This window comes from Pseudorca crassidens, chromosome 16 (assembly GCF_039906515.1).
Source record: "Pseudorca crassidens isolate mPseCra1 chromosome 16, mPseCra1.hap1, whole genome shotgun sequence".
NCBI lineage: Eukaryota > Metazoa > Chordata > Mammalia > Artiodactyla > Delphinidae > Pseudorca > Pseudorca crassidens.
This window is the reverse complement of record NC_090311.1, coordinates 16279952-16292741: the sequence shown is the minus strand read 5'-3', so window position 1 is coordinate 16292741 and position 12790 is coordinate 16279952. Positions and strand designations below refer to the sequence as shown.

The 12790-nt window shown below is 44.8% G+C and overlaps 1 protein-coding gene across 1 annotated transcript; it reads left to right on the top strand.

Annotated features, from left to right (window-relative positions):
- The first annotated feature begins 453 nt into the window (after positions 1-453).
- ADRB1 (adrenoceptor beta 1) lies at positions 454-6399 on the top strand. The gene has a single exon (XM_067709338.1). The coding sequence runs from the start codon at positions 736-738 to the stop codon at positions 2140-2142; it is 1407 nt and encodes a 468-aa protein (XP_067565439.1). The 5' UTR covers positions 454-735; the 3' UTR covers positions 2143-6399.
- Positions 6400-12790: the final 6391 nt, after the last annotated feature.

The window sequence follows — 12790 nt, the reverse complement described above, 5'->3', positions numbered from 1 at the left end:
CACCGAGGTCCCCTCCCCGCTAAAGGAAGCGCGCGCTCTGCTCCGCAGGAATCCTGGGCACTGGAGGTAGACGGGTAGCGAGTTGAGCCCGAGCGCAGGAAGGAGCCAAACGCCGGAGGCAAACGGGGCGCAGGAGAGGAGAGACTGGGGTCCGCGGGAGGGGACAGGGTGGGAGCCGGGGCGCCGTAGGGAGCCAACGGGAACTGGGCGCTGGAACCAGCGGACTCAGGAAGGCGCGCGCGCGCAGGAACCCGCGGGCGCCGAGGAGACGCTCGCTTGGCCCTCTGCCTCACTCCTCGGAGCCGCGGAACCGCCGGTAGGAGGGGGGGCTGCGGGGGGTTGCTGCGGGGAACCAGACAGGGGCGTGCCTTCGCCCGGATTGGCTGCAGGAGCCTGACGCGAGGCCCCGGGGGTTGGCTCGGGGGAGTGGGACTGGGGTGGGTTGGGTGCTGGGTGCCGGGGCTGCGGGCTCCGCGCGCTCAGAAACATGCTGAGGTCCCGGCAGCTGTTCCAGCAGCGACAGCGGCTCCAGCAGCAGCGGCGGCGGCGGCGGCGGCGACAGCGCACGGCTCCGGCTGGGAAGGCGCCCGGCGCCCATGCCTCCGGCCCAGCGCCTCGGCTGTCCTGACCTGGCCGCGACCTCCCTCCGCGCGCCCCGCCGCCCGGGCCTCTGGGGGGTTCCCCAACCGCGGCCCAACTCCGCCACACCCCCTCCCCCGGCCTCCGCAGCTCGGCATGGGCGCGGGGGCGCTCGCCCTGGGCGCCTCCGAGCCCTGCAACCTGTCAACCGCCGCGCCGCTCCCCGACGGCGCGGCCACGGCGGCGCGGCTGCTAGTGCCCGCGCTGCCGCCCGCCTCGCTGCTGACCCCCGCCAGCGAGGGAACCGCGCCGCTGTCGCAGCAGTGGACGGCCGGCATGGGCCTGCTGATGGCGCTCATCGTGCTGCTCATCGTGGCGGGCAACGTGCTCGTGATCGTGTCCATCGCCAAGACGCCGCGGCTGCAGACGCTCACCAACCTCTTCATCATGTCCCTGGCCAGCGCTGACCTGGTCATGGGGCTGCTGGTGGTGCCGTTCGGGGCCACCATCGTGGTGTGGGGCCGCTGGGAGTACGGCTCCTTCTTCTGCGAGCTCTGGACCTCGGTGGACGTGCTGTGCGTGACGGCCAGCATCGAGACCCTGTGTGTCATCGCCCTGGACCGCTATCTCGCCATCACATCGCCCTTCCGCTACCAGAGCCTGCTGACCCGCGCGCGGGCGCGGGCCCTCGTGTGCACCGTGTGGGCCATCTCGGCCCTGGTGTCCTTCCTGCCCATCCTCATGCACTGGTGGCGGGCTGAGGGCGACGAGGCGCGCCGCTGCTACAACGACCCCAAGTGCTGCGATTTCGTCACCAACCGGGCCTACGCCATAGCCTCGTCCGTCGTCTCCTTCTACGTGCCCCTGTGCATCATGGCCTTCGTGTACTTGCGGGTGTTCCGCGAGGCCCAGAAGCAGGTGAAGAAGATCGACAGCTGCGAGCGCCGCTTCCTCAGCGGCCCCACGCGGCCGCCCTCGCCCTCGCCCGCGTCCTCGCCCGCGCCCCCGCTCCCGACCGCCGCCGCCTCCCCGGTGGCCAACGGGCGCGCCAGCAAGCGGCGCCCCTCGCGCCTCGTGGCCCTTCGCGAGCAGAAGGCGCTCAAGACGCTGGGCATCATCATGGGCGTGTTCACGCTCTGCTGGCTGCCCTTCTTCCTGGCCAACGTGGTGAAGGCCTTCCACCGCGACCTGGTGCCCGACAGCCTCTTCGTCTTCTTCAACTGGCTGGGCTACGCCAACTCGGCCTTCAACCCCATCATCTACTGCCGCAGCCCCGACTTCCGCAAGGCCTTCCAGCGCCTGCTCTGCTGCGCGCGCCGGGCCGCCCGCGGGAGCCACGCGGCCGCCGGGGAGCCGCCGCGCGCCTCGGGCTGCCTGGCGGTGGCCCGGCCGTCGCCGTTGCCCGGGGCCGGCTCAGACGACGACGACGACGACGTCGGGACCTCGCCGCCCGCGCGCCTGCTGGAGCCCTGGGCCGACTACAACGGTGGGGCGGCGGCCGACAGCGACTCGAGCCCGGACGAGCCGAGCCGCCCGGGCTGTGCCTCGGAATCCAAGGTGTAGGGCCGGGCGCCCTCCGCGCCTCCCCGCCTCCCTGCCTCCCTGCCTCCCCAGCCCGGGCGCAGGCTCTGCGCCCCGGGAGGAAGAGAACCCGGGCGTCCCTGAATGGCTTCCTGGGGGAAGAGGAGATCTGTGTTTACTCAAGACCGAAAGCAGGTGAATTCGAAGCCCGCAAACCTCGTCTGCATCGTCCAAGGCAAACAGAAAAGCCACAGACAGTGTTGCACAGAAAGGAAGGTTTGGGGAGGGGTGGGAGAGCGGCTTGCTGATTTTTGTTGGGTTCTTTTTTCTCTTTGTGGTCCGGCCTTATTTTGTGGGTGCGTGTGATACGTCTTTAGATCTTTTTTTTCTCCCAGGTGGTTTTTTAACACTCTCTGCGATGACCGGGAAGGGAAGGGAGAAGCGTTAGGAGATAAGTCTCTGACTTGGCTTCTATCCCGTTCTCGGGAACAGGAGCGGTCAACCGGAGAAAGAGGAGAGGATGACAGTTGATGAGGACGTGTTTCCTTTGCCTTCCGTTGAAATTTCATTTGAATTGCTGAGTAATGATTTCTCCTGTTCTTAAAGCAGAGGGAAAGGATGGATGCAAAAATCGCGTTTCAGGAAATTTTAAGCTATTCTTGGAACAAGCCTCACCTTGCTTTCCTTTTGTAGGGCAAGCCGGCTGTCCCCGAGAGCCTCGGTGGTCAGGCCGAGGGGTTCCTACCTCACACTGTGCACATTGCACAGCAAGATAGAAAGACTTGTTTATATTAAACAGCTTATTTATGTATCAATATTAGTTGGAAGGACCAGGCGCTGAGCCTCTGTGACGTGTGACTCTGTCCGTTGAAGACAGGACAGGAAAAGAAAAGAAGAAGAGGAAACAGTTCAGATTACTGCACATGTGGGTAAAAACGAAAAACAGAACAAAACAAAAAGGCGTGATTCAAAGTGGCATTTTTGCACAGTATTAGGAACTGTAAAGTCCGCTGAAGATGTTACTTGCACAAAAAGAAATTGAATATTTTTTAACGGGGGTGGGGTGAGGTAGGGGCAGATCTTAAAAACTAAAATAACACTCAAACTCTGCTTCTGTTGTCTATTATGTTACTGAGCTAATGATTTATTGGAAAAATACCTTTTTATACTCTTTTATCATGGTACTGTAACTGTATCCATATTATAAATATAATTATCTTAAGGATTTTTTTATTATTTTTTTATGTCCAAGGGCCCACGTGAATCTGCTGGTAATATTTAGCACTTGTGTGTAGATACTATTTCCTCTCTGTGTTTTGCCAAGTATTTATACTCTGGTGCAACTAACTACTATGTGAGGAATTGATCCATGTGCAATAAATACCAATAAAGCACAAAAAAGATTATGTACTGTGTGTCTGTAAGGGCTCAGTGATAATGGAAAAGACAGTTTGTTTTGTTCAAAATATAGGCTGGATTTCCCATAGAGCTCTTTTAATAGCTTTTCATGACTCAATAGCATAGCAAAATGCCTCTAGACCAAATAAGGCGTGCACCTACTGAGAGCTGCATGCTTGCCCTAAATTTTCACAGCCAGATTCAGAGTATTCTAGACTACTTGTAGGTGTTTTCAAGATCCCATCTGCCGTACTTGCCTTAAGAAGTAATATTTGGGATTGTGCATCTTCTAAGAAAAAATGATTGAGTCAGGTAACTCAGCTGCAACTTTGCACAGAAATGCAGGAAAGAAGACTAAGTCGTGGACCCGGCATTGCCTACTTGGAATTCGGTAAGTGGCATCCACGGCTGGTTTTTGTTTTCCAACAGAAAATCAAAATCACAGTGTGTGCAGATTTCTCCAGTGGCTGTTTAGAAAGCAAAATGCTTTCATGGTTAAGCAAAAATTTATAAAAGAGCACTTAAGTAAATTTTTTTTTCTCTTGTGTAATTAAGTAGACCATTTCAGCAGAAGTTAGACCATTTCAGCAGAAGTTCTGGGTGGACAGGTAACAGGTAAAAGTAAATGTGAAGTTTTCAAATTTCCTAACAAGATTATGACACCCCCCAATAGATAGGATAGTTTTCCTAAAGTTAGTTCCTAAGGAAAATATAGTGAAATTCTATCTTGGGATTAATTCTACATTCTCCAAAATAAGTTTAAGTATTTCTCTTTCTTTGTATTTTTAAACAAGCTTTTCATTGCATGATGGTACAGTAAAGAAACCAATGTGAAGAGTATAAAGTTTTGGCTTATACCGAGATTGAACATGAACAAACTCTTCGCTACCAAGGAAAGTCAAGACCGATTATCCTTTTTTTTTTTTTTTTTGGCAATGCGATATTCTAAAAACCAGGAAAGACCAGTCTTCTGAGAAAGATTAATGTTGCCGATGTTTTAGAGACCAGCAGAAGGTTGCATGAACAGTAGCAGTTTCAACAAAAGCTGCTGTGAAGTTTAACCCCTTTGTCCAGCAAAGAAAAAAGTGGAGAGGTGGGAGATAGCAAAAGTTATTTAAAAATACAGATACATACCTAAAGAAACTAATTTTGGAGAATGTAAAAATTCCAGGATGAAATCTCACTATCCTTTCCCCTAGGAACAAATACAGTCCATTTCTATCCTCCCTTCCCCCACCTGAATATGTAAGTTGCATTTTGTTAGGGGTTTTGTTCCTCTTCGTTTTTAAATCATACTAGAAAATTAATAGACTTAATGTCTACAGTTTCATCTGAAGAGCACTCAAGTACCAGGTAATGCTTCACTTTCCTATTTTGTCTAGCTAAGTCTTTACATTTAAATAAAAAGAAATTTTCCCAGACCCAAACTTACATATAGACCCATCAAACCTTAGGTCTCAAAATCATGAAAGTCCTATAAACTTTAATAACAAATATATATAATTTAACTGCTTAGTAGACAGGTCTGAACTCTTGAGTGAATTAGAGGAAACCACTATAATCTTGGGGCCAGTTTATATGTATTTGTAGGAAATAGAAAAAAAGAGTTTTCTGTGATCTCTTGAGTTCTCTAACTGAGGGTTACGGGGATTCAGAAACAGACCTTGTCAGTGATTCCTACTACCCAGGAAAACTGCTTTTCGTTGTTTTGAAGAAGACATTGATCTATAATAGAAATGTAGGAATCTGAGCTGCCAATCCCAATAGCTACATCAGTGGGAGGAGAAAACTGCCAATCCTGTTTAATCTGGTGAGATAATGCACAGTAGAAGTGACAGGAGGAGGGCAGTGAGTATGCAGAAAATCAACCTTACCCCGCGGGTTTGTGTGTAACAGTACCAAAGGCATAAGCCTTAAAATTAAAACAGTGAACATATGACCAAGAGTCACTTATTTGCTACATTTGAAATTATGTTTCAGTTGCACGCTGTAAAGTTCTCTATGTGTAACAAGATATTCCAGCATCCATAATTCTCCCTCCAGTGTAGGAATCTATAATTGGTATAGAAGATAGCTTCATCGCTTGGTGAACTTGGCAATGTAAAACTTTGTAAATAGAGCTCATTTTTTCTATCCAGGCTTTCTTTGGAACTGGAATTATTAATAACCTCTAAGTGGCTATTGTGAAACCTTTCCTTGTTAAGCACATTTTCCTAATTTCGCATTTTGTTGAGCGTGCTGACTTCCTCTGGCAATATGTAAAATTGCCAGACGGAAATTCTGCACTCGAAGTCTCAGGATGATATTAGCATTCAAGTTTTTAGCAAGAGCTTCTAAGCAAGGGTCAAAAGGAAAATTATTAAGTTTTACTGCCATTTGTGAAAGGCTTAAAAAAATTTTTTAACAAAGCAGGACCCATCAGTTCTTTGGAAGGAAAAAAATTTAAAACCTTAGCCGTAATTCAAATTAAACACATTGGCACAGATAATTTAGTTTTATTTGTACATTTCTGGCATTATGTGCTGAGAAATACTAATTCTTTTGACTCCCTGCCAATTTGCTACTAATCAAAATGGAGAAGATATGCACTGTTTGGATTATACCTAAAAATAGTTGTACTACAGTCACATCAGCAAATGGAATTAATTTCTCTTTCTTCTCCTTCACACACACCCTCCACATTATTTAAATTTCCATCTAGAATATTGCTTGTGAATCTCATAATTTGTGATTCAATGTGTCCCAGAGTTCACTGCTACATTGCAATTATTTTAAAGCAAATTCTAGGGGTGGGATAGGGAGGTGGGAGGGAGACGCAAGAGGGAGGAGATATGGCGATATATGTATATGTATAGCTGATTCACTTTGTTATACAAGAGAAACTAATACACCATTGTAAAGCAATTATACTCCAATAAAGATGTTAAAAAAAAGAAAAAAAAAGCAAATTCTATCAAACTACTTTCTGAGAAATACACCTCTCCTAAAATTTCAACTTTTACTCTGCTCTCATTTAAAGAGTCTCTACTAAATAGTCCATATAATGTCATCAAAGAAGTATTAATACTATAAATAGATACTTTTTGGATTAATTTACCTCCTGATAGTCTCTTTACCTTTTGTGGGAGATAGTTTCTGAATCAATAAGACTTGGTCATTTGATGGAGCAGTTAATAGGCTTCCAGATCCAATCGCTCTAACGACAGACTGGAAAACAGCTGCCCAAAGGAGAAGCTGACACTATGCTGACAACATGAGAGCATGATCTTGGCAGTCATCTTAGCAGCACCCAAGAAAGCATGGAAAGTAACTGTCTACACCCTTTAAACCTTTGTCTTCACTTACATGTTGCCTTCACTCTGAGCACATCTCTACCTTCCTGGTACCTGAAGCCAGTTCTTGCCTTGGACATACCCTATACTCACCAGCCCTTCTCTTGAGCACATCTTCATTTCCTCTTGAATGAACTAGAACCATCTAGAACATCTAGATAAATTGTCTTCCTGGCAGCATTAACGTCTCATGAACAGTTTCCTAAAGCTCTGGTTTTCAACATCTCTCAATACTTAAGATTCTTGTTTTCTTCTCTCTCCATGTCCCCTGGCTCATAGCTATTAATTAATATTAGCAAGATCACATTGTTTTCTTCCTATTTATGAGAGAACTTACCTATGATGCATTTTAAATGTCTTAAGTTTGGATTTCTTCCTGAGAATTTCAGTATTGCTCATAATTATGAGTAGAAAAACATTTTAAACTCTGTACTTTTCCTATAAAAAGTCTTCATGTTGAGTTTAATATTTGTGGTGTGGGGCTTTCTTAACAGGCTTTATTTTCCTGTTTTTCTTTATTTTTCAGTTCTTAACTGTATGACCTTGTCCGTTTTTCAGCATCCTGATTGCAAAGGATAACATGAGCTGTTACACCTTCAACTATTTGTAAATTAGTTTTCCTAATCATTAGGCTAGCTGATTTGTGGGAATTGTGGGTAAATTTTTACTCTAGGAGAGCAGAAAACGTGTTCAAGCAGACAGTCCAAAGACTGGCTGCTCTGGCTCCTCTGTATTTGCTGCTGTGCCCAGTGAGCTTGGAGAGGTCAGTTGGTTTCCCTGCTACTCGGGTTCACTTCCCACAAACCCTGATCAGTAGCCTTTGTTTGTAAATCCCTCTGAGATGCTCTGATAGAAGGAGTTTATAGCTTTGCACGGTCTATCATTTCGAATACTTCCTCCTGACCTTCTTTTCCCTTTCCTTGCAACTCCACCCACAAAATCCCTGGGTTTTTTTTTTAAGTGAAAAGAACAACTAAGAATAGCAAATATATATATATATATATATATAAAAAATACCCCATGCATCCCAAGAAACAGTTCTTCACTTATTATTATACTTAAAATTCCATACACCCAAAAAATTCCACAAAAACCACAACTGAATAAAATAGTCTCCTTCCCAAACATCTGATTTAAAAACCTGTTTGCTCTGTGCTAAGCAAAAGTGGTTGTTTAATGATTCTGAACCCACAGCCACTTGAGAAAAGTAAGTCAATTTGGAAGGTAACTCAACTCTACGATTTTGCATTGAGTTGTAAACACTAAAAGCAACTCTCTAGATTGTTCTCCTTTTCCTGGAATAGCAATTCAGAGATGAAAAGTGCTGAGAGCAATGGCAGTTCGAATTTTTGCTAACCTCTCTTTTGTGGCTTGCAGGGCATTGGGTTTCTTTGTTCCCAACTTAATGAACAGAGGCAAATCTACAGGAACTTCACTGACTTAAAATATCTATTATGTTAACTAAAGAAACTCACCTGTGATCTTGAGGTCCTAGTTAAAAATGCTTTTAAAGAATAAACATTAATAGATGTTCCAATGACATTTTCTGCAGTGAGTTTTTTCTAAAGCCATTAAAGTTAACAGTTTAGTAAGATGCTCTTTTTAAAGAATTCCTTGTGTTTAAATGATTCAGTGATCAGTCCTGAAATAATGTGTGGGTTTTTTTCCTTAAAATAGGCATATCTTTATAAAACTGAGTCACCCAGAAAAACTCCAGAATTTTCGGCATGGGAAGGACCTAGATATGTCTAGTAAACAACACCCCTACTCTATATAAAACAGATAATCAACAAGGACCTACTGTATAGCACAGGGAACTCTACTCAATATTCTGTAATAACCTATATGAGAAAAGAATCTGAAAAAGAATGGTTTGTATATATATGTATAACTGAATCACTTTGCTGTACACCTGAAACTAACACAGCATTGTAAATCAACTCTACTCCAATATAAAATAAAAATTAAATTAAATTTAAAAAATAAATAAAGGAAATGGACAAAAACAAAAACACCACTATACTCAAGCAACGGTATAACTAGATCAGTACAGACCACCAAGACTGAAGAGACATAATCTGAGATGTAAAGACCTGACCCATCATTTAATTACCAGTCTTATCAGCAAATGTTTCCTTTGTAGCTAACCCAAATCCCTCTTACTGTTTTGACTCATGATTAATCTCAATGGAATCTGAAAACTAATGACTGAGCCACTATTTTCTGTATTAAAATCCTTCCAGTGATACATATGAAAAACAGTGCCCTCCCCCTCAGCTTTCTATGTGCTAAATCCATTTCCTCTTATAAACAACTTTCATTTCATCTCAAATCCTTTCATTCTTTCTGTTGTTCAAATGGGGGTCCCATTACATCCCAGTTACAGGGATTTTTCCTGGCTGGAGACTGGAATGAAACACGGCACTGTGCAGTGTTCAGTGTGGCACGAGGCCTGGTGGCATCAACATGCCATCCTTCCTGTAACTGTGTTGCTAATGTTTTTAAACATCTCCGAGTCACAAAATTCCGAGGATCTGAAAAAATACTGTACCAAGCGACAAAGGTAACATGAAAATTGTAAGTCCTTACAGTACTGCAAAAAGCATTCTTGCAAGCACAGGACAATATAAATTTTACTCAAAACAGGCAACGCATAGAACTCCCTCTTCAAGCGGCAAATGTTTACAAGTCTCTTCAAACCTTTTGAGTGTTAATATACCTATACAGATAAATACTTTTTTTCACATTAGAGATGCTCAGAAGACACCTGGGGAGCTTAACTATTTGGAGGATTTCTGAGATTAGTTTCTGAGTTGTGATTCATATGTTTACCTGTTCCTGAAAGATTGAGGGTACTGTGTCCTGAGTGAGTGTGCTGTATGGGATACAACCAGCTGAAAACACTGGGCCTGTCCCCAAGGCACCCACACTCTGGCTGGGGAGATCAGACATCCACAAGTGAAAAGTGACAAAGAATGAGGCAGGTGTGGCTGCAGGCCAGACACGTGGCCAAAAGTAAGGGCTCTAGACCAGCTCTAATAGAAATACAATGCAAGCTGTATATTTAATTTTACATGTTCTAGTAGCTACGTTTTTTTAAAGTAAAAAACAGGTGAAGCTAGTGTTATCATTTCAACATAGAATTGATGTAAAACTGTATGAAGGAGATGCTTTTTTTATACTAAATCTTTGAAATCTGATGTACATCTTACACTTACAGCCATCTCAGTTGAGACCACATTTCAAGTGTTCAACAGACCCATATGACTGGTGGCTACTGTCCTGACACTTCAGCTCTAGAGTTCAAAGGACATGGATGGATAGGAGTGGATGGATAGGGTGGCATAATCTAGAGGCTTGGTGATGTAGTAGATCTTGGATAAGGCGATAAACCTGTGTGAAAGGCCATTCCATGAGAAGTTGCTGGGGGAAGAAAACCGCATGAACAAAAGCATAGGGATATAGGTAGTTGAGATGAATTTTTAGACAATGAATAACCAGTTACAGACGGTTCATGTTGATGGAGTAATTAGAAGATGAAACTGGACAAGTAGTTCGGGAACAGATCAGAAGGTTAATGCAAAAGTGTTGAACTCTAACCTTCCCGGAAGCCTGGAGATTGACGATCAAGAGTGTTATGAGAAAAGCAGTGTTTTAGAAAGATTAACCTGACATCAGAGGCATGACAGGTGGATATCACATCTTAATCTTCCAAATAATTGAGTTAAGTAAATTCAATAATCATATTTTATAAATCAAGACTAATATTTATATAATCTCATATAATAAATATGAGTTCATTATTAAACTGGCTTTCTGGTTCTCATATATCAGCCCCAGGAGCCGATCCAGAGAAATGCAGCCCAGAGAAGCCGACCCAGGTTTCTGAGTGCATGATGCTGACAGCCTGGCCAATGACGGAAGGTTCTGCCCCCTTGCAGGTAAGGCATATGAGCTCAGGTGATTTGTTCAAGACAACAGGTAAGCAGTCTGGATCAAGTCTAGGTGCCTGACTCCTAAGTCCATCTCTTACTCCTGTTACCAAACTGCTTGTCTGTTCCCCACAAGACTGGAAGCTCCAACACACTGCCTGGCACAAGGTATGAACTCTAAATTTTCATTGACTGAATTCCACTGGAGCCAGAGAACCAAGTTCTCTGGCTTCTGCAACAATCCAAGCACAGAGTGATAACAGGCCTCACTAGAGCAGTGCACTGCAAGAAGATGTGATGTAACCCTCTATTTCCTTTGAAATTCAGATTTTCACTAGCAGGCATAAATAGTAGTTTCCCTAAGAAAGGTGCTAAGCCTCAAATTGCAACATATATGGGGCATTCTTTGCTAGTGTCACAGGAAACAATGAGATTATTTCCCAAAAATTTCTAAGAAATGGATTTATTTCTAGAAATGGCACCTAGATTGCTGGAATGTATTTTAGCAACATATATTCAATGAGTATACAGTGTATGAAAATGTACATCATTATTCTTTAAAAATAGGCATTTCTCTAAAATTGTTAAGTCAGAACTGCATGTTCTAGGCTCCAGGTTCAGTTATCTATGTGTAAAATACTTGATTTATTTGTCACTTATTGTATTCTATTTTCAATGGGGTTCTCTCTTTTGTAACTGGAAGATTTGTAGCCATTTTTCTTACTGGACTTTACAAGGGAAAAAGTCCCTTTCCCCACCCCCAAGTTTTCTCCCTAGACCCCCCCAACAGTTAACATAGCTAAGAGAATCAGATTCTGTTTCACTAACTTAGAGATGTCTGGCAAGAGATTAAATAGCTGTGTCTCGCTTTGTGCAGGTCACCAACTTGTTAACTCGTCATACTATAAAGGGGTAGCTGGGAGGGGGACCAAACTGTGGGGATCCAAGGGTATGTGCAATGTACAACATCATATATATACACACGTGGCAGCGCAAGCACTGCAGCTAAAGGTTAAAACCAGTTCTAAGGGGTCGTCTCAGGGTTATTCATACAATCAAGGAGGAGACAAAGAGGTCAGCTTGTTGTAGGTTCACACATGATACTTTGGGGAAAAGCCTTTTCTTTTTTCTCCCCCCTCAACATTTAACTAAAAACATTTTTTAAAACTACAGCTTGCTGCTGACCCAGCGTTTTCTCTTGTTTCCATGTGAGACATTATTATTACAGTATGTTCACAGGATCAGGTGTACAGTACATGAAACGGTCTACTCTACTGCACACGCCTCTCCAGTGAACAGGGTTTGTCCACAACTGCGAACTTCTGGGTTCCTGCAAGATTGGGAATGTACAACAATAAACCATACACAGTTCAGCAGTCACCATTTTTGTCCTTTGGGTTTTTTTTGGTTTGTTTTTTTAAACCATTAAAAACATTATGGGGCTTCCCTGGTGGCGCAGTGGTTGCGAGTCCGCCTGCCGGTGCAGGGCACGCGGGTTCGTGTCCCGGTCCGGGAAGATCCCGCATGCCGCCGAGCGGCTGGGCCCGTGAGCCATGGCCACTGAGCCTGCGCGTCCGGAGCCTGTGCTCCACAATGGGAGAAGCCACAACAGTGAGAGGCCCGCGTACCGCAAAAAAACAAAACAAACAAACAAAAAAAAACATTATGAAATGTGGCATCCCCTTGATGCCAGGACTGGGAAAGCCATTTTTATTTGTATTTTTTTTCCCCCAAACTCACTGTAAACGACAGTAACTTTGGTTAAAATAAAAGAAGTCTTCTATGTAGGCAGAGCTTTGTCTTTTCAAATAGGGCAGGGTCCTGAGGGGACAGGGAATAGAAAGATTGGGAGGAGGAAGGGGCGAGGAGGAGGAAAGAGAACTAGGAGAGACTTTTTTTCCAAGGGAGAAGCTGGACAGCACAGGGTAAACTGGATTCTGAGGTGGTTTTGCATCAGTAAAGGGCAACAGTTTCTAAGTTCTCCACGCGCGCACACGCGCACACAGGGAGGGAGGCGTCCCACGGCTG

Coding starts and splice junctions, on each gene's coding strand:
- ADRB1 (XM_067709338.1), top strand. CDS start 736: ATGGGCGCGGGGGCGCTCGCCCTGGGCGCCTCCGAGCCCTGCAACCTG.